Source organism: Ceratotherium simum, chromosome 38, assembly GCF_057802395.1.
Source record: "Ceratotherium simum simum isolate JZ-2026a chromosome 38, ASM5780239v1, whole genome shotgun sequence".
NCBI lineage: Eukaryota > Metazoa > Chordata > Mammalia > Perissodactyla > Rhinocerotidae > Ceratotherium > Ceratotherium simum.
The window spans coordinates 16305057-16332742 of NC_141937.1; the positions used below are offsets into that span (position 1 = coordinate 16305057).

Here is a 27686-nt window from a genome sequence, read left to right on the forward strand (position 1 = left end):
CTCCCCAGCTAGTGGAACGAGGGATGGGTGTGCATGCAGAGTCCTGAGGTACCTGTCAACCCCTTTTCCCTGGAGAGGGGTACCGCTCTGCCTCATAAACACTAAATGCAGAACATTCTCTCACATCAGATTGCTTTTGGCATCAGGGTGAACTCATTAGGGTGGGGAAGAGATTATCTCCAAATCCAGGCCAATTCTCACTGGGCAGATGGCTCTGTCCCGTCCCCACATAGGGGTGCCCTTCCACTCCAGGGCCCTGGGAAGCTGACTGTGGGGCCTACATTTGGGTAGAGGAAAAATGGTGATTCCTAAGCCCTACTCAAAAACACCACACCCAGTGCTCTGGCTTCCTGACATCTGATGCTCCAGAGCATGTGGCTAATTTGGACAAATGCCCAGACATTCTTCCCCTCCCCTGCATGAAAATGCACAATGCATCTCAAAGCCCAGGAGTGATGCTCAGACCCACAGCAGGAAACTTAGTCTTCATTTTCAATGATACACTCAGACAGGCATCAGCTACAAAGCTACCGAATACAGAAGTCTACTCTTTTCTGTAAAACTCTAAAAAGGCAAATCTCGATTCTTCACACTCAGGCTCTGCAGAGACTTTATGCATAATCAGTATCCAAAGAATACCCTTAGATTCAGGCAGGCTGACAGAGAAAGGATCCATCTCTATTTAGCTGACTTGATGGAACTATTCCTCAAAATTGTAGGGCCTGGAAGGAACAACTGGTAAACCAGGAATCCCCAGCAGACATAAATGGGGCCCCGTGGCTTAGCAGTTAAGTGTGCGCGCTCCGCTGCTGGCGGCCCGGGTTCGGATCCCGGGCGCGCACGTACGCACCGCTTGTCTGGCCATGCTCAGGCCGCGTCCCACATACAGCAATTAGAAGGCTGTGCAACTATGACATACAACTATCTACTGGGGCTTTGGGGGGGGAAAAAAAGACATAAATGGAAGTGGAGCATCTTCCGAATGACACAGGAGTCACAGGAAGGAACAGGCCCACAGGTGGGGAGCACAGGGTTCTCCCTTCCATTCCTTAAAGCTGCTAACAATCCTGCTGACCGAAGCTGGGCACCTATTCCCACTGGGACATCATCTCTTAGTTTTGCATTGGTTTAGTTCCCTCGGCTTCCACATATTGTTGGGAGACCCCACAGATAGAGCAACTCTCTCCTTCCCCGGGCCAAACATTGGAAACACATACGTCAGGCTATTTTATCAGTTTATCTCCTTACGATTTGACTGACCCACCTGCCGACCCACAGTGGATCAATTACACATCTGCATGGTGAAACTTGCCAGTGGCTTTCCTGACTCACCATTTAACAGCAGCCAAGCTATTAATGTGGATGTTAACAGGTGCCAAGTTCTGTGCTGAGTCAACTTACATGATTATTGAATTCTCACAACAGCCCTATGAGGTAGGGAGTATTATGACCCCCATTCGATGCACAAGCAGACAAGCAGCTCAGAGAAGTTAAGTAACAGCTAAGGCTGTTCGTCACCAAAGCCAATGTTCTACTGCTTAACGAGGACACAAATGTTGTGTCTGAGTCCACACCTTCGAAAGCAGTTCCTCCTGGGTGCAGTGGGCTGCGACTGCTTGCAGGGCATCCCAGACTTGAAAGGCCATGTGCGGTTTGGGAGGTGTAGACAGGACTCTAGAGTTACATGGCCACCCCCTGATCCCCAGACCCTCATGCCCTTGGCTTTGGGAATCTCCACCAGATGGCCAACAGCAGGTCTTGTTCCATGTCAGGTACAAATAAGCATGTAAGAAATGCTTTTTAAAGATGATTTCCTTCGACCTAATAGCCACAATCCTTTGCTTGCCCTTTTCTTTCCCCAACACTTATCACGGCTGACAATGAGAAGCTAAAGGGACTATACCCTTAAAATGCATGTTTTATTCGTTGATGATGAAATGAGACAAAAATCCCAATCTGTTGTTAAATTTGTACTTTCAGCGTTTTTCACAGTGAAGCTTTCCCAAGGGTGTGGCAAGGGTGGACACAGCCTGTCCCAGCCGGGTGCCCCAGGATGCTAGCCCTGCTTAGGTGCTCTTTGTACCAGGTGAACTGCCACCACTGTGGTCTGCAGAGGGCCTGCTGACCCTTTGGAACGAGGCCCAGCAATGGCCTGTGTTTTAGAAATAAAACACTGGAATAGTGAAAAGTCAAATATCAGGCAGGAGCATGGAGGCATATCATGGGGAGGTACACGGCTAGTGAAGTGGTAGCTGCCAGCGTGAAAATTGGGAAGAGAGGCTCTATCTTGTGGCGGGAAGGGAGCCTGCCATATACAAGTCGGCCAGGTAGAGGGGGCCAAGTACCAGAGACCAAATAAAAACTTCAGGACAGGTACAGGAAGCCCTGAACCTTTCTTTCCATATTTTTGGCTATGAAGATGAAGCAATAAAAAACAAAAAGACTGGGGGCCGGCCCCGTGGCTTAGTGTTTAAGTGCGCGCGCTCTGCTGCTGGCAGCCCGGGTTCGGATCCCGGGTGCACACCGACGCACTGCTTCTCCGGCCATGCTGAGGCGGCGTCCCACATACAGCAACTAGAAGGATGTGCAGCTGTGACATACAACTATCTATCGGGGCTTTGGGGGAAAAATAAATAAATGAAAAATGTAAAAAAAAAAAAAACAAAAAGACTCAAAGTTGACAGCGTCTAAGATTCACGGCGATGCCGTTCTAAATACCAAGAACTCAGGAAACAAAATGTGTGTGCACCACCAACTATGAAAGAAAACTTTCTCAGAAGGATGAAAACAGGAATGTTACCCAAATTTCTAGATTATCTAGAGAGTAAGGCCACTCAACTGTTCTCAAAGTTAGGATGAGATTTATCCCAAAGAAGAGTCCAGGGGATTTATTCCCATAATAAAAAAGTACTTTGAAAGATGTCTTTGTTTTTCAAAAATACAGATACAACTAGCAAAAAGTATCTGTGACAGCTGTGAAAACAGTGAATTGCCAACGAAGGTTTTTTTCTCTTTTTCACGGCAGCTGTTCAGTTCAAGGCAAGGTTTATTTTCCTCTTCCACTAAGTTTCCAAATCAGAAATTCTGGGCTCTAAATCACAAAACATCGTCCTTGAATTTTCTTGAATAGGCTGCCACCACGTGGTGACCACTAAAAAAGCACACAGGTTCGATTTTAATTGCAAGACCACGTTTCTGAGGGGTCTTAACAACAAGAAAGAACTGCATATATTAGATCCGCCTGCACTCAAACATTACAAGTCTCGCTCGATACCTGCCTTCCCTGGGCAGGGCTGCAACTTGCTCCTTGTTTCCATTCTCACACTGCAACGCGAGGAACGTGTATTTTTAGATTTTGTTCTGCAGTAATTTATCGTACTTAATGCGCTTTTCATATAACTTCACTTTGCTTGAAATTTGTGAAATGCGCGACATTTTTTGAACTTAAAACTTTATTAACTATTTCAGACGTGAAAATGTAAAAGAATAATATAACATACCTGGACACCCCACCCATTGCTGAGTTTAAGAAAAAAGGCATGACCAACATAAGTGAGTCTCCTTTCTAGCTACATCCACATCTTCTTTGTCCCTGTAAATGGTTTCCTGATTTGGTTCATAGTTCCCATTCATTTCTTTATACTTTGACTTTTTATGTATACAGCCCTAATACATATATATATTATTGCTTTTTAGACCTAATATAAATGGTGTCACATGAAATATATCCTCCTGCAACTTGCTTTTTCTTCAATGAATGCTGTTTTACAAAAGTCTTCCATGTTGATGTTTACAGCTCTAGCTTTCTTCAAAACTGTCTTGTCAAATTCTACAAAACAATAGTACGTCAGGATTTTGATTCAAATTTAGATTTTTAGGGGAGAAGATACTGAGTCTTCTTATCCATGAACACGCTTTCTGCTTTTACTTAGGTCTTCTTAATGACTTCCTTCAAAATTATATTTCTTTCAAAAGGTCAGAAATAACTGTTGTTAAATACAGTCCTAAGTATCTTATATTCTCATTGCTATTAGAAATTGTATTTTTCGAAGAATGAATTTTCTAAATGTGGGTATGGTGTTTAGAAACGTAATTGGTTTCTGCATGTTGATCTTATATCCAAGAGCTCAGCTGAACTCTTATTAATTCTCATATTTTTTTCTAGATCCTTTTTGGGCTTTTTATGTAGATAATCATATTATCTAGGACAGATGACAGTTTGGGGTCTTCCTTTCCTATCGTTGTATATTTTCCTCCTTTCTTTATATTACTGCATCGTCTAGGAATTCCCATACAATGCTGATTAAGAGTACTGATAACAAGCACCCTTGTCTTTCCTAATTTTAAAAGAAATGTTTCTAATATTTCACTATTAAATGAGATACTTGCTATAACTTTTTATAGATGTTTTATCAGGTTAAAGAATTTCTTTAAATTCCTAGGCTAAAAGGTTTTTTAGAAAAAAATCATAATGGGTACTAGATTTTATTAAATGACTTTTCTGCATCTACTTTGGTGAGAGCATAGTTTCTAATCTGATGATGTGTGAATTACACTAACAGATTTTAACAAATTTTTTGAGGTTACACCACCCTTACAATCTTATGAAAACCCCAACCTTGTGCTGGATCTGATCTTCTAATATTTTGCTAATGATTATTTCATCTATACTCATAGGTGAAACTGGCCTGTAATTATCCTTTAACATCCTGTCCTTGTCTGGTTTGGGCACTCATAAAATGAGTTAGGAAGTGTTCTGTCTTTTTGTATTCTCTGGAGAAAATATTATGATCTGTTCTTTGACTGGCAGAACTCATTTATAACACTGCCTATTGCCTTTTTTGTTTGCTTATTTGGTGGGTAGACTGATTCACTATCTTTAATGTATACAAGTCTCTTCAATTTTACTTAAGTCCATGTCGTTACATTTTCTAGTTCTGTATGAAATGAAAACTTTCATTTCATACAAATTTTCGATTTCACCAGCATAAAGTTGTTCATATTCTCCTTTTAAAAAAATAATTTTTGTTTCACTGGTTATGTCCCCTTATTCATTCCTAACATTGCTGGTGTTCTCTCTTTGTCTTGATTATCTTGGCTAGTGATGTGTCTATTTTGCTAGACTTTTCCAAGAACTAACTTTTGGCTTTGTTGAGAATTTCTCATACATATTTGTTTTCTATTTCATTAATCTTTGCTCTTCATTGTCTTCATCCTTTGAGACTTTCTGCTGTTCTTTCTCTAACTTCTGAGGTTAAATGCCTGGCCTACACATTTCCAGTCTTTCTCCTTTTCTAATACAGCGTTTAAGATTATGTTTCCAACATGAGAGATGCTTACCTTGCTTTGAAGCTGAGGTGTTGTCCACTGGGAGCTCATCGTCATGGACCCTTTTCTCTGGAACAGGCATTGTAGGGCAGCTTCCAAAGACCCGTGGGCTCCTATCACCAAGATCTTCTTCCCATCTAAGTTGACACCTAACCGCCAAATGGAAATTCAGTATTATAATCAAAACTTCAGAGCCTTCCTCCCATATAGCTTTAACTTAAGGAAAAATAATCTTTTAAAACTTGGCCCTGTGAGTACCAACCTACAATGGCTGCAGTCATGTGCTTTGTAACGTTTCGGTCAACGACAGACTGCATATATGATGGTGGTCCCAGAAAATTAGCACCCTATAGCCTAGGCTGTCGTAGGCTATACCACCTAGGTTTGTGTAAGTACACTCTATGATGTGAACACAACAACAAAATCACCTAATGACTCATTTCTCAGAAAGTATCCCCATTGTTAAGCGACGCATGACTGTATAAGCCAGGAGTCATGTTGCAAATAAACAAAATTCTCTATTCAAACCCTTTTAGTGCCAATTCTTACTGAATTTCTTCCTAAAATGCATTACTATATTTTACTAGCCATGATTTACTCTTTTTTTTTGAGAATTTTATGGTAGAATGACTGAGAATAATTATCCTGATAATCCATATGATGGAAAAACACTATTTGGATCATCTCAGAGATTTAAGCTAAATGGCTAATGTCCTAAAGGTATATCTTGAAAGTTACTCTTCTAATAGAACACTGGCATATATTTTGGAATTTCGTTTGTGGCAAGTTCAGGTGTGAGGGAGGGGCATTTGCCTCTTTTTTACTCAAGCTGGAGTAGAGAAAAACTTAGTTGAATTTTTATGCACCCAGTTAGAAAGCCCTTAAATATATGAAACCACCAGTAATACTTTACTCATTAAATTTGATAACGAAGAAAAAGAAATTATCCATTTCTATGTCACTGACATAAACGTGCAAGGTCAAAGGGAGACTGATGGAAATTAAATACCGATTCCTGAAAGAGATACTGCTCACTGATAAATCCCAGTCTAGGTTTCTATACCCTAAACTATATCTCATAGCTTCCTCATTTAAGTCTTAAATATAAGTCTTATCTAGGTCTACATATTGACAGATTTGAGAAGTAGAAACTTGCAACATTTTTCAATGTAGTTATTTTGACTACTTCATGAGAAACTTGTTTAAAACAGAATAATCATTCATCTTTACCAATTTCTCTTTAAAACTGTAATACAGTTAATATTATTAGAAAAATCTGCCACAGTTATTTGTATCTCCCTAAAGATGAGAAAAATAAAGAAAGCCAATATTGAATACTATTCCATGTTTCAATTAGAATCTTCCAGAAACAAATCCTTATTAAAAAATCACGTAGGGCCAGCCCCGTGTTTTAGCCGTTAAGTGCCCATGCTCCGCTGCTGGTGGCCCGGGTTCGGATCCCGGGCGCGCACCGACGCACTGCTTCTCCGGCCATGCTGAGGCCGCATCCCACATACAGCAACTAGAAGGATGTGCAACTGTGACATACAACTATCTACTGGGGCTTTGGGGAGAAAAAAGGAGGAGGATTGGCAATAGATGTTAGCTCAGAGCCGGTCTTCCTCAGCAAAAAAAAAAGAGGCGGCACGGATGTTAGCTCAGGGCTGATCTTCCTCACAAAAAAAAATAATAAATAGAGAAGTCAAGATGGCGGCGTAAGCAGACTCTGAACTCACCTCCTCCTGCGGACACAACCAATTTACAACTACTCGTGGAAAAATCACCCCTGAGACAGAACTGAAAACTGGATAAGAGGAACGCCTGCAACAACGGACAATCCTAACTGAGGTGGAAGAGGCAGAGACTCCCTTCTGGAGAGAAAAAACGCCGCCTTCACAAGCCGCCAGCGTCACGGCCGCCGGGAACAGCCCACAGGTACGCAGCCTCCCTGGAGGCGCGGGGCCCTGAGCCAGGGAGCGCCCCCGCAGCGGGCATTTAGTGGACCCAGCACAATCGAGACGAGTGGCATAATATCTGACTGCACCTGCTACTAAAGCATTGGGGAGCACCCCCAGAAAACCCGGTTCACAAAGAAACTAAAACCGGCTCTTAAAGGGCCTGCGCGCAAACTCACCAGTTTGAGAAAGCAACCTAAAATCACCAGAAAGAAAGGTGCACAGTGCTGTGGTGAAAAGAGACTCACCTAATAGGCCCTGAGTGCATCTCGGTGAGGGGTGAGACCTCTCCAGGGACTGGAACATTGGCGGCAGCCATTGTTGTGGCCTGGTGTGGGCGTGCTGACACAGACGCCATTGGAGTTCTCCCTGAGGCCTGCTAGCCCAGGGTCTGCCCCACCCGCTAGAGCACCGATTTAATCCAGCTCAGCCAGGGCAGGCAGCCCACCCTAGAGACTGGTCCCACCCAACAACAAGCCCTCAGGCAACTTGTGGGCCTGCATAGATTGGTGACTGGATTCTCTGCAGCCTGCCAACTGAACTGACTTCAGTGGTGCAGGGAGTGCACAAGGAGCGGGTGGAGAGTATGGGGCGGTGGCGGAGTGTGTGGGGCTCCCGCCGTGGAGAGACTGGGTCCACTTGGGGAGGTCGGGCGCGCACATGGGGCAGGACTGTGTTGACTGTGTGTGTGGACCTGTGGGCGGCAGGGCTTGTCAGCTGCAGAAGACTTGTGCTTCTCAAAGACCCACATAGGAGGTTTGCCCCACCTTCCAAAGCCTGAAACAATTGGGTCCTCCTGTGCCTGAGGCCAGCCCCACCCAGCTGCAATCCTCAGAGAGCTGACAAGAGACCTAATAGGCTAGAGGCTTACAGCAATTGTAAGGCCCTGAGCCTAACAACCTGCCACGCTGGGGGCCTACTCACTTAAAAGAAATACTGCAACACAAATGTGGTATTAGAACTTGCAGCCAACTGTGCTGGGGCTCCCCACACCTGATAAAGAGACTGAAGGGCCCACAACAACTACAAGCAGCTGAGCATTACAACAGCTGGACAGGAGCATAACTCGGCCTCCCTGGGTGCCTACAGGGAGAGCAAACAGGCCACAACAGAAGGACACATGTAGCCCCCATAGGGGTCACCCCTGGAACATTGAGAACTGAGGGAAGCACACTGCAGGCCCCCTAAGCCATCACTTACATAAGGTCACCTATCCAAGAGCAGGAGACGTAGCTGACCTACCTAATACGCAGACACAAGCACAGGGAAAGAGGCAAAATGAGGAGGCAAAGGAATACATTCCAAGTAAGGGAACAGGACAAAACCCCAGAAAAGGAACTAAGTGAAACAGAAATGAGCAACCTACCTGACAGAGAGTTCAAACTAAGAGTGTTAAGGATGCTCACTGATGTGGGGAGAAGAATAGATGAACTCAGTTAGAATGTCAACAAAGAAATGAAAGATATAAAAAAGAACCAATCAGAAATGAAGAATACAATACTGGAAATGAAAAATTCATTAGAGGGACTCAAAAGCAGAGTAGAGGATACAGAAGAACGGATCTGTGAGCTGGATGAAAGACTAGAAGAAATTACCCAAGGTGAACAGGTAAAAGAGAAAAGAATTAAAAAGAATGAGGACAGTCTAAGGGACCTCTGGGACAACATCAGTGCACTAACATCCGTGTTATAGGTGTCCCGGAAGGAGTAGAGCAAGACAACGGGGCAGAGAATCTATTTCAAGAAATAATAGATGAAAACTTCCCTAACCTAAGGAAGGAAACAGACATCCAGGTACAGGAGGCACAGAGAGCCCCAAACAAGATAAACCCAAAGAGGCCCACACCAAGACACATCATAATCAAAATGTCCAGAATTAAAGATAAAGAGAGAATCCTAAAAGCCGCAAGAGAATGTCAAGTTACATACAAAGGAAACCCCATAAGGCTATCAGCTGACTTCTCAGCAGAAACCTTACAGGCTAGAAGAGAATGGCACGATATATTTAAAGTGCTAAAAGGAAAAAACTTACAGCCAAGAATACTCTACCCAGCAAGGTTATCATTCAAAATGGAAGGAGAGATCAAAAATTTCCCAGACAAGCAAAAATTAAAGGAGTTTGTCACCAAGAAACCAGTGCTACAAGAAATGTTAAAGGGACTGATTTAAGGGGAAAAGAGAAGACCACAAATAGGAAAAATTATCTATTTCCATGATAAGAACGTAATGGATACAAATGCACAAAAAAGAGGTTAGATATGATATTAAAAACATAAAAGGAGGGAGGAGGGAAGTTAAATTGTACAGCTTTCAGACAGAGGTCAAACTAAAGTGACCATCAATTCTGTATAGAAGAAGAAAGGAACAGAGAAGGACTACTAAAACACTGAGAAAAAGAAAAAAGTTAAAAAATGGCAGTAAGTACATACTTATCAATAGCTACTTTAAACGTCAATGGACTAAATGCTCCAATTAAAAGGCATAGGGTGGCTGACTGGATAAAAAACAAGACCCATATATATGCTGCATACAAGAGACACACTTCAGACCTAAAGACACTCACAAACTGAAAGGGAAGGGATGGAAAAAGATACTCCACGCAAATGGCAATGAAAAGAAAGCTGGGGTAGCAGTACTCATATCAGACAAAATAGACTTTAAAACAAAAACTGTAAAAAGAGACAAAGAAGGGCATTACATAATGATCAAGGGAACAATCCAACAAGAGGATATAATACTTGTAAATATCTACGCACCCAATGTAGGTGCACCTAAATATATAAAGCAATTATTAACAGACATAAAAACAGAAATAGACAGTAACACAATAATAGTAGGGGACTTTAATACTCCACTTACACCAACGGATAGATCATCCAAACAGAAGGTCAATAAGGAAACACTGGCCTTAAACAACACACTAGAACAGATGGACTTAGTAGATATATACAGAGCATTCCATCCAAAAACCGAAGAATACACGTTCTTTTCAAATGCACATAGAACATTCTCCAGGATTGATCACATATTAGGCCACAAAACAAGTCTCCATAAATTTAAGAAGAGTGAAATAATACCAAGCATCTTTTCTGACCACAAAGGTATGAAACTAGAAATCAACTATAGGAAGAAAATCAGAAACACCACAAATACGTGGAGATTAAACAAAATGCTACTGAACAACAACTGGGTTAACGAAGAAATCAAAGAAGAAATCAAAAAATACCTGGAGACAAATGAAAATGAAATACGACATGCCAGAATTTATGGGATACAGCAAAAGCGGTTCTAAGAGGGAAGTTTATAGCAATACAGACCTATCTCAACAAACAAGAAAAATCTCAAATAAACAATCTGACAATGCACCTAAAGAAACTGGAAAAAGAACAACAAACAAAGCCCAAAATCAGTAGAAGAAGGGAAATAATAAAAATCAGAGCAGAAATAAATGAAATAGAGACCAAAAAAACAATAGAAAAAATTAATAAAACCAAGACCTGGTTCTTTGAAAAGATCAACAAAATTGACAAACCTTTAGCTAGACTCACCAAGAAAAAAAGAGAGAAGGCACAAATAAGTAAAATCAGAAATGAAAGAGGAGAAATTACAACAGACACCTCAGAAATACAAAAGATTATAAGAGAATACTATGAAAAGCTATATGCCAACCAATTCGACAATCTGGAAGAAATGGATAAATTCCTAGAATCATACAACCTTCCAAAACTGGATCAAGAAGAAGTAGAGAATTTGAATAGACCAATCACCAGTAAGGAGATCGAAACAGTAATCAAAAACCTCCCCAAAAATAAAAGTCCAGGACCAGACGGCTTCCCTGGTGAATTCTACCAAACATTCAAAGAAGACTTAATACCTATCCTTCTCAAACTCTTCCAACAAATTGAGGAGGGGGGGAAGCTCCATAACTCATTCTACGAAGCCGACATTACCCTGATACCAAAACCAGACAAGGACAACACAAAAAAAAGAAAATTACAGGCCAATATCACTGATGAACATCGATGCAAAAATCCTCAACAAAATACTAGCAAATCGCATACAACAATACGTTAAAAAGATTATACACCATGATCAAGTGGGATTTATTCCAGGTATGCAGGGATGGTTTAACATTCGCAAATCAATCAACGTAATACACCACATTAATAAAATGAAGAACAAAAATCACATGATCATCTCAATAGATGCAGAGAAAGCATTTGACAAGATACAGCATCCATTTATGATAAAAACTCTGAATAAAATGGGTATAGAAGGAAAGTAACTCAACATAATAAAGCCCACATATGAGAAACCCACAGCTAATATCATCCTCAATGGTGAAAAACTGAAAGCTATCCCTCTAAGAACAGGAACCAGACAAGGATGCCCACTGTCACCACTCCTATTTAACATAGTACTGGAAGTCCTAGCCAGAGCAATCAGGCTCTGGCTGATTAAGAGAAAGAAATAAAAGGGATCCAAATTGGAAAGGAAGAAGTGAAACTGTCACTATTTGCAGATGACATGATTTTATATATAGAAAACCCTAAAGAATCCACCAGAAAACTTTTAGAAGTAATAAACAAATATGGTAAAGTTGCAGGATACAAAATCAACATACAAAAATCAGCTGCATTTCTGTACACTAACAACGAAGTAGCAGAAAGAGAAATTAAGAATACCATCCCATTTACAATTGCAACAAAAATAAAATACCTAGGAATAAACTTAACCAAAGAGGTGAAAGATCTGTACACCGAAAACTATAAAACATTTCTGAAAGAAACTGAAGAAGACACAAAGAAATGGAAAGATATTCCGTGCTCTTGGATTGGAAGAATTAACATAGTTAAGATGTCCATACTTCCTAAAGCCATCTATAGATTCCATGCAATCCCTATCAAAGTTCCAACAACATTTTTCACAGAAATAGAACAAAGAATCCTAAAATTTATATGGAACAACAAAAGACCCCGAATAGGTAAAGGAATCCTGAGAAAAAAGAACAAAGCTGGAGGTGTCACACTCCCTGATTTCAAAATATACTACAAAGCTATAGTAACCAAAACAGCATGGTACTGGCACAAAAACATACACACAGATCAATGGAATAGAATCGAAAGCCCAGAAATAAACCCATACATCTATGGACAGCTAATCTTTGACAAAGGAGCCAAGAACATACAATGGGGAAAAGAAAGTCTCTTCAACAAATGGTGTTGGGAAAACTGGATAGCCACATGCAAAAAAATGAAAGTAGACCCTTACCTTACACCATACACAAAAATTAACTCCAAATGGATTAAAGACTTGAATGTAAGACCTGAAACTGTGAAACTTCTAGAAGAAAACATAGGCAGTACGCTCTTCGACATCGGTCTTAGCAACATCTTTTCAAACACCATGTCTGACCGGGCAAGAGAAACAATAGAAAAAATAAACAAATGGGACTACATCAAACTAAAAAGCTTCTGCACAGCAAAGGAAACCATCAACAAAACGAAAAGACCACCTAGCAATTGGGAGAAGATATTTGCAAACCATACATCTGATAAGGGCTTAATCTCCAAAATATATAAAGAACTCATGCATCTCAACAACAAAAAAATTACCAACCCGATTAAAAAATGGGCAAAAGACCTGAACAGACATTTCTCCAAAGAAGAGATACAGATGGCCAACAGACACATGAAAAGATGTTCAAAATCACTATCAGGGAAATGCAAATCAAAACTACAATGAGATATCACCTCATGCCCGTCAGAATGGCTATAATTAACAAGACAGGAAACAACATGTGTTGGAGAGGATGTGGAGAGAAGGGAACTCTCATACACTGCTGGTGGGAGTGCAAACTGGTGCAGCCACTATGGAAAACAGTATGGAGATTCCTCAAAAAATCAAGGATAGAACTATCATATGATCCAGCTATTCCACTGATGGGTATTTATCCAAAGAACTTGAAAACACCAATTTGTAAAGGTACATGCACCCCTGTGTTGCAGCGTTAGTCACAATAGCCAACACTTGGAAGCAATCTAAGTGCCCATCAAGGGACAAATGGATAAAGAAGATGTGGTATATATACACAATGGAATACTACTCAGCCATAAGAAACGATGAAATCCAGCCATTTGTGACAACATGGATGGACATTGAGGGTATAATGCAAAGTGAAATAAGTCAGAGGCAGAAGGTCAAATACCATATGATTTCCTTCATTAAGTAGTAGATAATAACAACAATAAGCAAACACATAGGGACAGAGATTGGATTGGTGGTTACCAGAGGGGAAGGGGGGAGGGAGGAGGGTGACTGGGATAATTCGGTACATGTGTGTGGTGATGGGTTGTAATTAGTATTTTGGTGGTGAACATGATGTAATCTATGCAGAAATAGAAGTATAATGATGTACACCTGAAATTTTTACAATGTTATAAACCAATGTTACTGCAATAAACAAAAAATTTAAAAAAAAAAAGGCAAGCACAGAATGGGAGAAAATATTTCCAAATCATATGTCTGATAAGTGGTAATATCCAGAATATATAAAGAAGTCCTACAACTCAACAACAAAAAACCAAGCAACCTGATTAAAAAATGGTCAAAAGACTTGAATAGACATTTCTCTAAAGAAGAGATATAAATGGACAATAAGCACATGAAAAGATGCTAAACACCAGTAGTCATTAGGGAAATGCAAATCAAAACCACAAGATACCACCTCACACCTATTAGGATGGCTATTATTAAAAAAAGAAAAAACAATAAAAAAAAAATTAAATAAATAAAATAAAACCACGTAAATACCAATAAATAGAAAATAGCAGCATTTCTGAAGGAGCATCATACCTGACTTTTCAAGAATTTCAATGACAGCTCTGGCCACAGGTGACACAAAACATTCATGGGCATCCCCGCGTACCAACTTCCCTAGGTTTACATCTGTTAGCCTGCGTGCGAAAATAAGGGAATTGTAAATCAAAACTCACTCATCTGTAATTCACATGGATTGATCCCAAATAACCTCCAAGTCAATGTTTGATAGATAGGACATATTAAATAAATATAAAGTAAAGAGTGGAGAGGAATAAAGGCCATCAGCTCCTTAGAGTAGTCCTTCAGGAAACTTCAACGTGGTCCTGTGAGTTGGGCCAACCTTGGATGTTCTGGTTCTGCCTGTATAGCAGGACCACAGGTTAAGGCCACGTGGGGCTTCACTGCACAACTCCCAGAAGCTCCGGTCAATGGACCACATGGAATGGAACCCCTGGGAGTGTGCAATGCCACGGTCCTGCAGCAGAGCCCACTTTATCCTTGAGGAAATTGATATCTCAATCAATATCAAAAGCCAGAATCATTCCTAGAAATCCAGGGTCACCTAGCATGACTTGGATTCATAGGTCTGATCCCCACTTGACATCAGTACTTATCTCCTCAGGAAATCAAGAATAAAAATGAGTGACATGTACTTTCCAATGGCTTCTGTGCCCTTCCTTGTTCAAATCTAGGATAAAACAGTCCCTAACTATGTAACTTAAACTGATGACCTCAATACAGGTTAGTAACAAAATGGAGACACTTAAAAAGTTTTCATAATTCTTTTTATGAAAGGTTTGAAACTATGCCTTGATACCTTCAGGTTCTCGACATTTTCTAATTGATCGGGGCTTCTCCCTTTTAGTACAGGATCAGAGATTTTCATGACAACTTTTTTTTTTTTTTAATTTATTTTTTTCCCCCAAAGCCCCAGTAGATAGTTGTATGTCATAGCTGCACATCCTTCTAGTTGCTGTATGTGGGACGCGGCCTCAGCATGGCCGGAGAAGCAGTGCGTCGGTGTGCGCCCGGGATCTGAACCCCGGGCCGCCAGCAGCGGAGCGCATGCACTTAACCGCTAAGCCACAGGGCTGGCCCTCAAGACAACTTTTTGACCCGTGTTTGGGTCTCCCCTAAGTCTGAGTCACAACAGAAGGCTAGAGTAACGTCTCTCAAACCAGCCCTGCAAGATCAACTTTAGAAATTTGCTTACAACCTTGTAATGCTAAATATAGTATGTTCTTTTTGGCCACAGTACAAAATACTTCCCACTTCCACGTAGGAAGATGAGGTTTTTAATCCCCAGGAAAAGTCCTGATTTCCCAGACGGATGGGCAGTATTCCTTGTCCCATAAAGCTCATGTCACACCATGATGTAAGTCCAAGACCAATATCAGAGCACCTGATATTTATAGTTTTCCCTTCAAATTTCAAATAAAACCTTGTGTTATCAATACAAGCGCTTGTTTTGTCTTTCCCAACGGGCCTGGGACCAAGGCAGAATATCGTACTGCTGGGGAATAAGATCTCTGGGTTTTCTCCTCTGGTCTGATAGAATTAGCAACGAAGCTATTAGAAGAGGAGAGCTGGCCAAGGACTCTGTAAGTCCCACAGAAACTTCTCAAATGGGCCGGCCTCATGGCTTAGTGGTTAAGTTCGAGTGCCCCCCTGCTGGTGGCCCGGTTCGGATCCCAGGCGCGCACCGACGCACCGTTTCTCCAGCCATGCTGAGGCCGCGTCCCACATACAGCAACTAGAAGGATGTGCAACTATGATGTACAACTATCTACTGGGGCTTTGGGGGGAAAAAATAAATAAATAAATAAATAAATAAACTTATAGAAACTTCTCAAATGAATATGATGGTGGAAAATGATTATTTTCAAAATGGCACCCAAGCACTACAAAACAGCTAGAGTATTTTCCCAAATATGTAACTTTCTTACACAGAATTTAACAAGCCCTCAAACTCTGGAAATATTTGAAACGATTTCTTTCATCTCTTAACTGCTGACGTAGTGGAAACAGCGGACTAAAACAAAAATCACAGTAGAAAAACTTGTTTAGCAATAAGAGTTGATTTTCTTTCATATTCTCTTACCCATCCACATCTTTTTCTGGTTTCAAGGCATTGAGGACTTTGTTGCTAAATGAGTTCTCGGAGATCTGAAGGGCAAGGCCATGTACTCTAGTGTCTTCGTTAATTTTCAAGATTTCATCTATAATCTAAAGAGGAAAAAAACTAAAGTCAGTTTGCGAACATAAGCCCCAACGAAAGAAGGTTTATATAAAAATAGATTCATAAAAATGCATCTCTTCTAGTTTCTTTTTTTACTCCCTGTGAAAGACTTAGTGTAAAACAATGAAGAAGTCTATTTTCTCTTTTTACCATGTTTATAAAAGCTCTAAAAAAACACTTGGCTGAATTTTTTAGCAACTTCTTGGTCTTTCTTGTCGCTCTAATCTCGGCCAGAACAGAACAAAACCAAACCAAACCCAAGCTCAACAGTTAATACAGTTTAGATACGCAAACGACAATTCCTTGTCAACAATCATATTTAAGCCAAACACACTGCCAGTTTTCAGGGAGGCCAGAAAGCACAAAACTCGAGCATTCCAACCTGGCCCAGACAAGCCTGTGTTTCAAACACAATGTTTTCAACAAAAGCTCATGAATCATGACATCCAAGAAGTCGTCACTCAGGCCCTCATGTTCTTTGGACCTGAATGACAGGTAGAAAGCATTTCCAAAGGTTTATGATAGATAAACTCTAAGCATAGATATCTCCTTTTTATAGGAAACACTAAAATAATTCACTATTTATGAAAAAGACCAAAGTACAGTTTGGGAAACTAATGTAATAGCTAATGAATGGCTAGGTATGTCTTTTTTTTTTCTTTTTTGAGGAAGATTAGCCCCGAGCTAACATCTGTTGCCAATCCTCCTCTTTTTTGCTAAGGAAGATTGGCCCTAGGCTAACATCTGTGCCCATCTTCCTCTACTTTATATGGGACGCCGCCACAGCATATAAGCAGTGCGTAGGTCCACGCCTGGGATCTGAACCTGCAAACCCCAGGCCGCCAAAGCGGAGCACACGAACTTAACTGCTACACCACCGGGCTGGCCCCTTTTTTTTTTCCCCTTTTTTTTTAAATTTTTTATTTTATTGAGGTCATAATGGCTTATAACATTGTGAAATTTCAGGTGTACACTGTTATTTACCAGTTTCTGTATAGACTGCATCGTGCTCACCACCAATATTCTAATTTTTCTCTGTCACCATATATATGTGCCCCTTTACCTCTTTCCCCCACCCCCAAGCCCCTTCCCCTCTGGTGACCACTAATCTGTTCTCTTTGTCCACGTGTTTGCTTATCTTCCACGTATGGATGAAATCACGTGGTGTTTGTCTTTGTCTGGCTTATTTCACTTAACATAATACCCTCAAGGTCCATCCATGTTGCTGCAAATGGGACGATTTTGGCTTTTGTTATGGCTGAGTAGTAATAGGTATCTCTTTAAATAAGCAATGCTCTGTCCTCTCTGTTTATCTCTATTTTATACCAGGAGATAGCTTACTGATTCATTTCACTTAACAATATTATTTGTTCCTAAGTAAGAGAGATACTAGCCCATGGATCTCACTATGAGGAAGTGGTGGTTTACCATTTTTGTTTCATCGTCTAGCAAAAATCACTATGGTATTTTTACCTGGTAAGAGAAGAAAAAGCTATTTGAGAAACAAAATTCCGAAGGAAAATTTTTATTTCTTTTATTCATCATTCTTTCATTCATTCAATAAACATTGAAAGTTTTGAGCCCCTACTTTGTACCAGTTCTAAGTAGAGGAAATACAGCTGTCAACAAAATGCTTGCCCTCATGGGGCATATACTCTAGTGGGGAAGACAAGACCAAAAATAATAATAATAATAATAGAATAATCTCTGAAAGTGGTAAATGATGTAAAGAAAAATAAAGTAGATTAAGCAGAGTAAAAAGCTAACAGAGTGATGGCGGGCGGGGGGTGATTAGAGGGGGTGACACCTAAATAGAGCCCAGAATGAAGGGAGGGTACTACTGTCACCTGGAACAAGGATTTGGTAGAAGCAGCAACAACCACAAAATCTCAATTAATAAATTAAGATCCTTACTCTTTTCCAACATAATAATAACACTACCACACAAATTCACATTTATCAGAATTTCAAAGAAAAATAGGGAATAAATGACTCCTTGTTACAATATAAGTTAGGGGAAAAAAAGTCAAGGGCTATCAATACCAGTGGCAAAACAACCTAAAGAAATGCAAATTCGACTGCAGCCAATGGGTGTCCTTCTGCAAAGGGACAACAAATGTCTCTGCGTTTTGTTAACACTGGAATGACAGGTATCAAATATCTCTAATATATTATAATGGCAAGTGTGGCAGAACTATTTATCCAATATCTGGTTTCCCTTCTTCCTTAATGGCTTGCCAAGCAGTACGTCCGTGTGCGCCCGGGATCCGAACCGGCAAACCCCGGGCCGCTGCAGCGGAGCGCGTGCACTTAACCGCTTGTGCCACCGGGCCAGCCCCGCTTTCTTCCTTAGTGGAAGACTCTTAATTTTTAGCTGTGATAATAAAAGATCTAAGGCCACCTGGTATTAAAAACTACATTTCCCAGCCTCCCTTGCGGTGTGGCCAAGCAATTAGGTTCAGGCCAATGGAATGGAAGCAGAGTTGTGATTTTCAGGAACTGTCCCTGAAGGGAAGAGATTGGGGACCCGTCTTTGGTCTCTGTCCTTCTTTTTTCTTCCTGGTGACAAGAACTTGTTGAACTGAATCCCGGGATCCTGGAAAACAGGGAAGGTTAAGAAATGCCCCCACCCTCTGTGTACTGCAAAGAACCACCCTCCCCATATGACTCAGACAAGACTCATTGACGCTCCCATATGTCTACCCAGGACAAGGCCAGACACAGGCCCTACAAATTGCCATTCTCTGTCTCCGAAGTGATTAGCTGAACTACTTGCCTCCACTGATCAGTCAGAACAAAATGCTTATTAATTAAACTTTGGGTAAGCTTCTCTCTTTCCTGCTAAACTTTGGCCTACCCTCAGGCTGGCTAGCAGGTAGCCCCTTCTGAGAACAGGCTGGCCCCAGGGCAAAACATTCTCTGACCTACTATCTCCTCAAGGCACCCTTTCATCCCACTTTTTCAAACTGGTCTTTTGAGCCTTCCCTACCCCACCTTACAAAAGAAAAACCTTTTTGCCTAACTCTCAGAGGCTTGCAGATCTATCTCGTGGTCAGAGTGCACTCCCTACTTCAATAGTCCCTTCCCCCCGCTTGCAATAATCCTTTCGCAATATGTCTCTCCTGCGACTAAGTCAGGATTTATTTTTTATTTGACTCTGGCTAGAAAGCAGATGTGATACATAGCGTTGAGTCCGCCATCTTGGATATGAGGCAGCACAACAAAGACGGCAGAGCAGCCAGACTGAAGGAGCCTGAGTTTCTAATGACTCTGTGATGCCACCACGCCAGCCAGGGGATGCCAACTTCTGCTGGATTCAGAGTCCAATGTGCTCACCGCTACACCGTAGAACCTCCACGAGAGCCGCCTCAGCCACTTCTAAACTTTATTCAGGTATGAGAAAAATACACTTCTATGTTATTTCAGATTCTGTTATTTGAGGTTTTCTGTCACTTGAAGACAAACCCAATCTTCACTGCCACAGCCAGTCTGAAAAAAAGCCAGCCACAGAAGGACCAGACCCTAGCATGGCCTGTGGTCCAGTTTCCTCACCACTTATGGGGTGGCTGCTTTTCTCAGGCTTGAGAACATGCTGGTGAAGGCTGTTCCTCCCTCCCTGCACAAACAACTACATCACACGCAACAGCAGCAAAAGAATCCTCTGGTTGCTTTTTATCAGCTGCCCCAAGACGCCACTACAGGATTCACAGAACAGGGGCCGGCCTCCATGGCCTAGCGGTTAAGTGCTGGCGCTCCGCTAGTGGCGGCCCGGTTCGGATCCCGGGTGCGCACCAACGCACCGCTTGGCAAGCCATGCTGTGGCGGCGTCCCACATAAAGTGGAGGAAGATGTGCACGGATGTTAGCCCAGGGCCAGTTTCCCTCAGCAAAAAGGGGAGGATTGGCATGGATATTAGCTCAGGGCTGATCTTCCTCACAAAGAAAAAAAAAAAAAAGATTCACAGAACCTGTGAAAGGATCTTGAAGATGATCTTGTCCTATTCCTTGATTTTACCGATAGGGCAACTGTGACCCAGAGAAACCAAAGGGCCCAAGGTCAAACAACCTGTCAGGACAGAGCAAACCAGAACTAGTCCTCCACGCACCATCAGCCAGACAATGTCCACTAGACGACACTGCTCCTACAGCTGAAGAAACACAACCAAAGTCACCACGCCATAGCTCACGTCTTCAATAGAAACACACAGTAGGGGACAAATAGATCAAGGGGTGGTTACACTAGAGGGAAAAGTGAACTCTTCCCTCTCAAGGTTCAGTCACAAGAAAAGGCTGATCTGTTCCAACCACAAGTAAGAGATGCCAACAGGAATAGTAGGTCTAAACAGGAAAGCAAATTAAGGATTCAGGTGCACTGCTGTAATTACCTCATCTTCCCCGCTGTCTGGAGGAAGGCAGATGTGAGTGATGTTCAGGCCAGCCTGAAAAGAGAACACAAGGTTATTGTGTCACGGTAAGAGAACGCACCCTCAAAAAATGATCATGAACCTTTGAAAAGCAGCCACCCTCACCTCTTCAGCCAAATTCTGGTTTATTTCCTGCATCAAGTTATCATCACCTGCCTTAGGAGAGGAGAGTAAGAAGGAGAATGTAACAGCATAAAAATATCTTGAAAAAGCACAAAACATAATACAGAGACTAACTTTGTGATTACAAGTTATTTACAAAGACGATAAGGAAAATGCAGAAAAAGAATCTTATTGCTCATAAAAGGGGACTAATGACTGGTATTTATTAACACATCAGTTTCTCAGGCTTTCAAATTATGTCGCTTTTTTTACAGTAGCCCTCGTAAGGCATATACTACCACAGCGCCAGCGTCCCTTCCTACATGAGGACACCAAAGACGGGAGTTTGGGTTACTTGCCTTTAGGTGGAAAGCTATCGAGTAAGCAGAATCCCAGGAGACCCAAGGTCCATAGCCACTTGTTTTCTACTCTTGTCTTTCGCCTACCTTTGGAGGGGATGTGGAGAAGACCCCAAAGAAGGCGAGGGACTTGAGCCTAGCTCTAGAGTCTTGAAAATCATAGCACTGAGGAACTAGAGGCTGCTATTTTGACACATGAAGTGCATGCCAAAAACGACACTGGCAGCCCGACTGTGGCGCTGTGTTAGATTACAGGCTTGGCTCGCCTCGTCATCTCCTTGCACCTGTTATCACACGGGTGTGCCAATGAGGATGGCAAACAGTGCCAAGTGCAGTAGGCACGAAGGGACTGCAGCCAGAAGATGTACATGGAATGCAAAGTCCTTCTGACGTGTAATGACTTTTGGCTCTTCAAACTTAGGGCAGGCTGTAAAAGATATAGTAGAAAGATTACCAAATACCATGTCTCAGCTGGCATCTGCCTTCCACAAAGGCAAAGGGGAACTTTTTTCCCCTATCACCTTCAAATCATATATGATAAGCTGAGCGGTACCTCACCTGTAACCCTATGGGAACAAAATGACCAAAGGATGGGGGAAATCACAGCATTTCCAGCCGTGCCCTCTCTTCCCTCCTCTAAGCCCAAAGACTACTTCTGTGACAAGAAGTACAGCTGGTCTTCTGTATACAATTATCTTCTAGATTGAAAGGCATCCTAAAATAGTAGGACTGAACCATGCTCTCAGCTTACCTGAATAATAGCAAGAACTGGCTTAAAGGCAGAGTTTTTTTCTTGCAATAAACTCAGAACTTCTTTTGAATTCTGAATAACTTCTCTACAATGAGAAAGAAAAACCACATACAGTCACGTCTTTGTTAATGACTAGAAGGGTAGATACAACACATTTCCTTCGAAAGTGCAAGTTTGTTACTATAAGTGAAAATAGACGACATAAATGAAACAGGCAAACAGCCATTGATGATTAAGTACCTAGGAACTTAAGTTTTTCTTCCTTTTTGCAATTACTGGTTATAGCTTTTAGCTGTTTACCCGCCCATTGTCAACTGTGCTGTTTAGACAATATGCTATCTGACTCCCACTAGGTTCCTATAGATAACATCTCCTTGAAGCCTGGGTTACTATGGCAATGGGTGTTTGAGCTGTTTTTCAGGAATTAGAACCCCTTGTCCACTTCAGGCCGGTTGAAACCACCAACCCATCAAATGGGCCCACGTAGATGTCCGATAAAGGACCTTCTGACGTCAAGAGGCTAAAAACTTTACCCTCAGGTCATGCCAATGCCGCCATTTTGAGAACATGTGTCCTATGAAGAGGCATGAAGTCTGACTACACTTGCGCAGATCATCAATTACCTCACCTCTCCTCCCCTCCAATCATCTATCTCCACATTTCAGAGGACCTTGCCCCCTACCCCAAAAATATATCCCTGAGTTCCCATTATCGAGGAGGCGGATTTGAGACTTGTTCTCCCGTTTTTCTCACTTGGCTGCCTTGTGATTAAACCCTCTCTCTGCTGCAATCTCATGGTCTCCGTGTTTGGCTTTCTGGGCGATGGGCAAAAACGAACCTGGTTCGGTAACACAAGGATGTGCTCCAAGTGTGGAGGGGAGGGACAGGAAAACAATCATGAAATATTCACGCGGTGTGAAATGGGACAATCTAATTTTAAAAATAAGCAGAGGTGGACAAACTAGATGTTAACAGTAATTTTCTAGGGGTGAATTTTTCTCTCGTATTTTCCAAGTTTACTGTAATAAAAAGTTCGGGTTTCTTTTTTAAATAATCCCCTTGCTCCTCCATATCCCCCCGCTTCAGAAAAAGTTGGGGGGTCCACGGGGAAAGCAAACATTGGTGGGGGAAGGGTAGCAACGACAGGAGATTGGGGTGGGGGTTTGCTCTTGGGTAAGAAGTAGTGGGTCAGGATAAATTCCAGGTCCCAGAGTTTAAAGAAGGAATGGGAAGGAACAGTCGGGAAGGGAATGTTCCAGAAACACTGGGGATGCATCAGAATTTGATACTCTCCCAAGGCCTCTTAGGGAGCAAGCGTCTCACTGCTCTGGGCCCCCCCAGTCTGCATTTGGATCTCCTAAAAGTCCCAGCAGGGGCCACCTCCACTTTAGCACCACTGGGAGGAGGAGGAGAGGTGCAGGCCCAGGGCAGAGCAGGCCTAGATAATGCGGTATGGTCAGGCTCTCTGCAGTCTTCTGGGAGGAGCAATTTCAGGGACCACCTTCAACACCATCACTATGAAATGTTCCTCAGTTGCACCTGAAGTTGCCTTTTGTTCTCTCTCATAACAGACAAAAGGCTCAGCCGAGGCAGTCCCCAAGCCTCAGGGTGAAGAGCATCTTCAAGTTCTGGTTTCTGTCTCTGACAGGGTCTTGCCGGCACATAACAGCTTTCAAAAAACGCAAGGCGAAGTTCCAGCCAGATAGCATCAGCAATAAGTCGCCAAGGGCAAAAAGGCATCGGCCAGCCTCTCCAGTTTTCAGAGAGGAAGCTGAACGTAACTGGAGGGCACTCCAACAACGTGTGGCCACGTGCTGTGCTGTTTCTCTGCCTTTTGTGGCTGCTAATTTGGGCCATGTTAGGTCCTTATCTCTGTCTAGTCCGAGAAGGCACTGGAGTGTGCGTACCAAGTGGTTCTTGGCGATGTGGATAAGGATCATCTGGGGAGCTTGGTAAAAAAAAAAAGGTTTCTGTGTCTCGCCCAGGAAGTCTGATTCAATAGGTCTGGGTGCAGCCCAGGAATGTGCATTTTCAACACGGGGTCCAGGTAGCTCTGAGGCGCTGACAGAGTGAAAACACAGCCCTGGACCAGCACTCAGGCCTTTCACTGACTAGCTTGGGCAATCTGCTGAGTCTCTAACAGAACCCCGGTTTCCTCATCTGCAAGACAGGTGTACCACAGTGGCTCTTCACCTTTGTTCTTAGAATTGTACAGGTTTTTTCTGTCTCTCAGAGCTACCCTTGAACACGAAAAACCCTCATTCTGACATGAATAATTTTTCCAGAAACATCTGTAGTCTTGCCCACCCCTCAATAAAATGAAGTGAACACTTTCACAGAAGCGCAAACCTGTCGCCAACTAAGTTAATGAAACACAGTTGGCTAATTTCCCCACAACTTGTTATACGGGTAATGTTTCATTCTTTGGGCTTACTCATTATTTTTACAGGGACAAGCAAAGTACACAAGAAAGGAGTCACCAGGCTCAATAAATCTAAAATCTGGCGTAAATATTTCTAATCAGAGATTTTTCTGCCCTTCTGTATGAAAAGTTGCCTCGTCAATGCCCAGTTGGAAGGAATGTGTGACTCTCCAGCTGGGCTGCCATGTGTAGCTAAAACTCAGAATGTACTAGTATAGAAGATAATAATTTAATACTCACTTAAGCCACCATCATCAGCTTTATTATTATTACTTACCGTTACATTGAAGTATCTACTACCCCTGACTCCACTGATTCTCACTGGTATCCCTCTGGGAGTCTGTGAAATAATGTGTGTCAGCTGGGCACGAGGCTACTGGAATAACGACCACATTTCTCAGCCTCCCTTGTGGCTAGCTGTGGCCACGCCAAAGAGTCTGGGAGGCAGCTGCTGACAATGTTATTAAAAACTACCACTACCGGGGCTGGCCCCATGGCGTAGTGGTTGAGTGACTGAGTTTGGTGTGCTCCGCTTTGGCAGCCCAGGTTCTCAGGTTTGAATCCCAGGTGTGGACCTACACCACTCGTCAGCCATGTTGTGGTGGCATCCCTCAGCAAAAAAAAAAAACAAAAACCTTACCAATTTAAGTATATCCCTGGATGCTGGCCAATTTATTAATATTTTAATTTCAACGTTTTCAAAGGCAAAAGAGGTACTTGTCTTTAAATATAGTGAAGATTTCCAAAACGGTCTCTTCCAAAGACAGCCATCAGTATTCTGAGAAACAGACCAGGTTAAAAGCACCATGGAGCAGTTTCATACACCACGGCAACCAGAAGATACATTCCGTATTTAGTAACAGTAGGAATAATAAAGCTGATAATGGTGGCTTACATTATTAGGTACTTCCTATGAATAATACTTCCATGCAATTTCCTCTTCCTTAATAAGAGAATTCTGAGTTTGGGCTGCACATGCCCAGCCAGCTAGAGAGCACATTTCCCAGTCCTGCCTGCACTTTGACGGGATCGTGTGACTACTAGCCAACAGGTTGTGAGCACCTACCGGCCAGGAAGAGGCCAGGAATGTGCAGGTAAGAGAAAGGTGCACCAGCCACCTGGCCCCTTTCCCTCTTGCTGGCTAGGAGAGCCGAGCAGCTGCCTTTTCGCCCAGAGCTGGAGCAGCGAGGAGCTATCACAGGGTCATCCAGCTTCCCTGACTGCCTCCCTCTGGACAGTAAAGTCCATAGTTATTTGGCAGTATCGTTTTCTTTTTTTTCTGCTTTGAGGAAGATTAGCCCTGAGCTAACATCTGTGCCAGTCTTCCTCTACTTTATATGTGGGTCGCTGAGACACCGTGGCTGACAAGTAGTGGAGGTCCGTGCCCGGGATCCAGACCCACGAACCCAGCCAGCTGAAGCGCAACGTGCCCAACTTAACCACCATGCCACAGGGCCGGACCCTGGGGGTATCTTTATTAAAGCAGCCTAGCTTGTTTCCTACTTATGCACAGGCCTGATCTGGGAGCTCTAATCTTATTTACTGTGCTACATCCAATTTAAGACAGAGAATGAAAGATACACTGTTGTTTTATGAACCACTAAGAAAGAAAAAAAATGCTGCCAGTTAAACCATGGTACAATCTTTCATTTTCTTTTGTTTTTTCGTGAGGAAGATCAGCCCTGAGCTAACATCCATGCCAATCCTCCTCTTTTTTGCTGAGGAAGACTGGCCCTGAGCTAACATCCTTGCCCATCTTCTTCCAGTCTATGTGGGACACCGCCACAGCATGGCCTGACAAGCAGTGCGTCGGTGCGCGCCCAGGATCCAAACCCAGGCTGCCAGCAGCAGAGCACACGCACTTAACTGCTACGCCACGGGGCTGGCCCCTGGTACAATCTTTTCTTAACACAGGGTTTACAGTCATGCATCACTTAACAAGAGGGATACATTTTGAGGATTTTGTTGTTTGGCAAACATCATGTAGTATATTTACACAAACCTAGATGGTATAGCCTACAACACACCTAGGCTGTATGGTACTCATCTTATGGGACCACCATTGTATATGAGGTCTGTTGTTGAGTGAAATGTTATGTGGCACGTGACTATTCTGCAAGTATTAAGAGAATTTTTTAGACTTCTTTAGACAAAGATTTTTTTATTTGCCATAAACCATTCATATACAAACATAAAAAGAAAAATGCATCAAACAAATTGACTGAATTATTCCTAAAACTTCTTCACATTCATGATCTGACTCTGCTGAGGCACTTTTTTGACTCAGAGGCCTTAACGTCAGTGTCCTTTTTTTTTTTTACACCTCATCACCCTCATTGCCATCAAGGGTGTGGTGATACAGCATTTCTTAAAAGACAACATCATATTTGTCCCTGGGGTTTTCATCAAGTTGCTGACACCCATTCTTCACATATTGATGCTGGAGTTTTCTCGATTCTACCAGATGCCAATGGAGAGTTGTCGGATAACAACCAGAAATCATTATTTCCTAAAAGGGCCCTTCCACAACTTGTTGACAAAAACATTGGGGATTATGGTTATCTAGTCACACCACCAGAAATAACAGGTCACTATGCTTTTGAGGGCGCTTATTCTTTAAGTTTTCTGATATACGTCCATGAAATAAATTGAGAACTAAGATATATTGGTTCCAGCTGACATCTAGCTAGACCCACCTCCCCCCTTTCCTCCAAGTCCTAGGGGAATTCCTTGGAGATTAGTTTTAGAATTTATTTATTTATTTTTTTCCCCTAAAGCCCCAGTAGATAGTTGTATGTCATAGTTGCACATCCTTCTAGTTGCTGTACGTGGGACGTGGCCTCAGCATGACCGGAGAAGCGGTGCCTCGGTGTGCGCCGGATCCGAACCCGGGCCGCCAGCAGCAGAGCGCGCGCACTTAACCGCTAAGCCATGGGGCCGGCCTGTAGATTAGTTTTGTTAGACGAGGCACATAAGTCAAAAAGGTACAACGACGTGCATGGCTCTGACCAAGTTCCCAGAGGTACAGATAATGTAAATATGCTGTGACAGCCACCTGGCCAACAGCAATTAAAAAACACAACCAACTGGGGCCGGCCCGGTGGCTTAGCGGTTAAGTGCAAGCGCTCCGCTACTGGTGGCCCGGGTTCGGATCCAGGGCGCGCACCGAGGCACCACTTCTCAGGCCATGGTGAGGCCACGTCCCACATACAGCAACTAGAAGGACGTGCAACTATGATGTACAACTATCTACTGGGGCTTTGGGGGGGGGGGAAGGAGGAGGATT

General features: G+C 42.6%; 1 protein-coding gene across 4 annotated transcripts in view; it reads right to left on the reverse strand.

The window, feature by feature from the left end:
• MTHFD1L (methylenetetrahydrofolate dehydrogenase (NADP+ dependent) 1 like) overlaps positions 1-27686 on the reverse strand; it is a 209955-nt gene that overhangs the window by 179218 nt on the left and 3051 nt on the right. For 3 of the 4 annotated variants that reach the window (XM_087425142.1, XM_087425144.1, XM_087425143.1), the window contains exons 2-7: positions 21979-22063; positions 20872-20922; positions 20728-20781; positions 16206-16330; positions 14138-14238; positions 5341-5477 (exon numbers count right to left, since the gene is read on the reverse strand). In XM_087425142.1, coding sequence (XP_087281268.1) covers positions 5341-5477; positions 14138-14238; positions 16206-16330; positions 20728-20781; positions 20872-20922; positions 21979-22063 — 553 coding nt within the window. Of the gene's footprint in view, positions 1-5340; positions 5478-7531; positions 7609-14137; positions 14239-16205; positions 16331-20727; positions 20782-20871; positions 20923-21978; positions 22064-27686 lie in introns of those variants that run through there. The other variant, XM_087425145.1, reaches the window with a different exon arrangement.